The sequence below is a fragment of the Carassius auratus genome, chromosome 38 (assembly GCF_003368295.1).
Source record: "Carassius auratus strain Wakin chromosome 38, ASM336829v1, whole genome shotgun sequence".
Taxonomy (NCBI): Eukaryota; Metazoa; Chordata; class Actinopteri; order Cypriniformes; family Cyprinidae; genus Carassius; species Carassius auratus.
The window spans coordinates 9,849,780-9,852,880 of record NC_039280.1 but is presented as its reverse complement, the minus strand read 5'-3'; the positions used below and the strand labels follow the sequence as shown (position 1 = coordinate 9,852,880).

Here is a 3,101-nt window from a genome sequence, read left to right as displayed (position 1 = left end):
ACTACGGGACTCAAAGCTTATTTTACCGGCATGGTAAGAACAACTCTTAGTTAAGACTTTTCCTGCTTTACACATATAGCCTAATTTCCTGAAGCATTTGAGCACTAACTAAACACTTTCAGCTGGAGTGCAAAGAAGACAGCATATCTTTGAGAGGGGCATCTGACACGCTCCAATTACCCAACATGTCACTTCACTTGCATGTGCAAAGATCTCACCATTTATCAGAGACTCGCGCTCAAGGCAAATGAAAGGAACATCTGGATTTCAAGAGTGTTTAACCTAGCAGCTGGCAAGACCTCGCGAGATGCATTTCCCTGCACAATGACTCATGATAAAGATGTATGTGTTCAATGAAAGCCGCTGATGACCCACCTTTACCTTCGTCTGCACTGCAAGAGTGATTTACAATATTGGGAATCTAGCCAAGATATACACAATATGTGCAGAACATGCTCAAAAGATCATTGTCTAGGGAAAGACATGGCTTCTAAAAGCAAACCTGACTGCCCACTAAGACCTGGAAGAGCTCTTTGTATCCAGGGAGGTTTATAATTATACACCATTTAAAAAAAGAAACAGCCTCTAGAGACATATCTGTGGACTGGCTGTCGACAACGTCCCTGACCAAGGAGAGAAGAGCAGGCAATCTGAGAACGAGGAGAAAAAAAGGGCCACCGGCTGCTAAATGTATGTTCACAAAAGGAGGGGAGATTTTAGAGGCTTTTAGAAAGTAACATTTTGGTGTTTTGGAGAGCTATTATGGAAGCTAACCTCACTGAATCACTCTCGGCTCTGGCATCGCACGTTATCTTTCCCACACCTGAGCTGTAAACACATGTGCCACAACAGTCAAGGAATCCTAAGTGGAATGATATTCCATAAAAAGCCCTCAGTATTAATTTTAATGATGTTAAGAGCTGAAGTGGAGTGTCAGTGTTCTTAGCAACAAGAAGATTTCACGAGCAACGGTCTCAGGTGGGCTCAGCTGGGCTTTCGGAGGATGTATCTTAACTGCATGTCAGGCAGCGTGATAATATCCAATACCTTACTGCAATTTACAAATAAAAAATGTCCTTTTTAAAATATTTTTTTGGGGCCAGGACGTCCCTCAAGGAGCTGTGTGCCTATGAAACCCCATCTGTTGCCGAAATGCAGAACTTCATGTTGGCTGACAGACGACCCACTGGACATGTCAACCAGGTGCAGCCTAATGTGTACGTTGGCAATGAGTATGTATTATGATTTCTATTCAAATGGAAATTGAATGAAAATGTACAGAACTACAGATGTTCTCTGTGTTTGTGTTTTCTCAGGGTTGCAGCACGAGACAAGTAAAAGTTGTATAATATGGATCACACACATTGTGAAAGCTGCTAGTGGAACCCCTCATGTCAACACTGGACCCCGCTTTTACAGAGACATTGATATTGATTACTATTGAATGGAGGCGGATGATTCCTCAGATTTCATTCTAAGTGTGTTTTTCTATCCCACACAGCAAGGTTTATACGAGCTGCGTGGTCAAAAAATTGTGAGTTGAATTGTTGGAAACATCCAATGTGGAAACATTGACTTGTACATTTTTAAAGCAATATTTAATAAAATATCACTGGCAAGTCTTTAACTATCTAAAATATTTAAAAAAACAGTATGTTTCTTTGCTCTACTTGGGAAATGCTTTATTTTCTCACCTGCTGCTGTACAGTAGGCTATTCGACGCACACAAAATTTCACATTAGGACTGCTACAACTACGACTACTAATGGTGTTTCCATGTTCGTCTACTTTTATTTCCATTTTCAGCTTCTTTTTCAAGTATTGGCACAATACATGATCACTGGACTGTGTATTATATTCCAGGCTCACACGCGTAGAGCCTAAAAGCTGTATAAATGCATCGTGAACATAGCCCAAGGTTGCATAAATACATGAGTTTAGAAATTAATTGATTTTATTAAATAACCTTAGACTATATAAGAAGTGTCATTTTTATTTTCCGTTCTTTTTTTTTATTATTGCTTTAGCTAATTAGGTCATTTAGAAAACAATTACTCATCACATTGGTTTTTCAGAGTAGCTATAGCTATGTTTATAATAATGTACTAAATTAATTAAAACTGAACCTAGATTATAAACTGACTTGATCTGAGGTTTGAAGGCTTAAAAGAGTACAACCTAACAAAACCAATAAAGCATTCCTTTGGCTATTATGCCTACTAAAAGTAGCATTTGCACTGTAAAAATGTCATGCATTGAGTCCGTTCTGTTCTTCAGGAAGAGTGTTTGTCCATTGTCTGATGGGAGTGAGCCGCCTTGGTATCGGCCTTCCTCATGATCTGTGAGGATCGGACACTATTGGAGGCCATTAAAGCTGTACGGCAACACAGGGACATCTGTCCTAATCTTGGCTTTCTCAACCAGCTTCGACATCTTGACATGAGCCTCGTCCGAGAGAGGAAGAAAAAACTGGAAGCTTACAAATCGTAACTGAAAACTTGGGAACAATGTGATGAATCCCATTTCAAGAGCTCACCCCTTAAGGGCCTCCTTCCCCATGGCCCTGACCCAGTTCTGTTGGGCCAGATCTTATTTGCTAATATCCATTGTAGTGCAATAGCAAAGCGGATATCAGAAGGCAAAATCGAAGGGTTTCCCAATAAATAGTAAATAACCTCCAAAGGGCAGCAGGGTCCCAAAATAAATGGCAGGTTTTTAAATTTGTTCCAGATGAGATATACTTTGAACTTGTCTCGAAATGAGCCAGCGAGCATGTTTGTTTTTTTTACTGGAGCAAAATGAAACGGTTGTGCTTGCTCTTTATCATGGGAAGGTGGAGGAGCCATGCATGGCTACAAGACTTAAGGGTTGGTCCCCTGTAGTGAGTTTCTAATGGGTATCATATGCTTCAACATATTTCTGGTTTCTGGTCACAAACACTGGTGTTGCGACCTACAGATATTGATGACCAAACAAGAATGTGACGGTAAAGCATTTCAATTATTTCTCAGTACAGTGGAACGGACCAAAACTGTCACATTGTTCCCTCTGAATCATATCTTTTCTTGTTTGTTTTCTTGTTGGTATGTGAAATAAATGAC

General features: G+C 40.0%; 1 protein-coding gene across 1 annotated transcript; it reads left to right on the top strand.

Annotated features, from left to right (window-relative positions):
* The first annotated feature begins 616 nt into the window (after window positions 1-616).
* On the top strand, window positions 617-2,490 carry LOC113057490 (dual specificity protein phosphatase 13). Its single transcript, XM_074559855.1, is given in 6 exon segments — window positions 617-1,232; window positions 1,317-1,352; window positions 1,354-1,495; window positions 1,498-1,534; window positions 2,278-2,314; window positions 2,316-2,490. Coding segments are annotated over 6 exon segments (588 nt in total). The 5' UTR covers window positions 617-1,071.
* The last annotated feature ends 611 nt before the right edge of the window (window positions 2,491-3,101 follow it).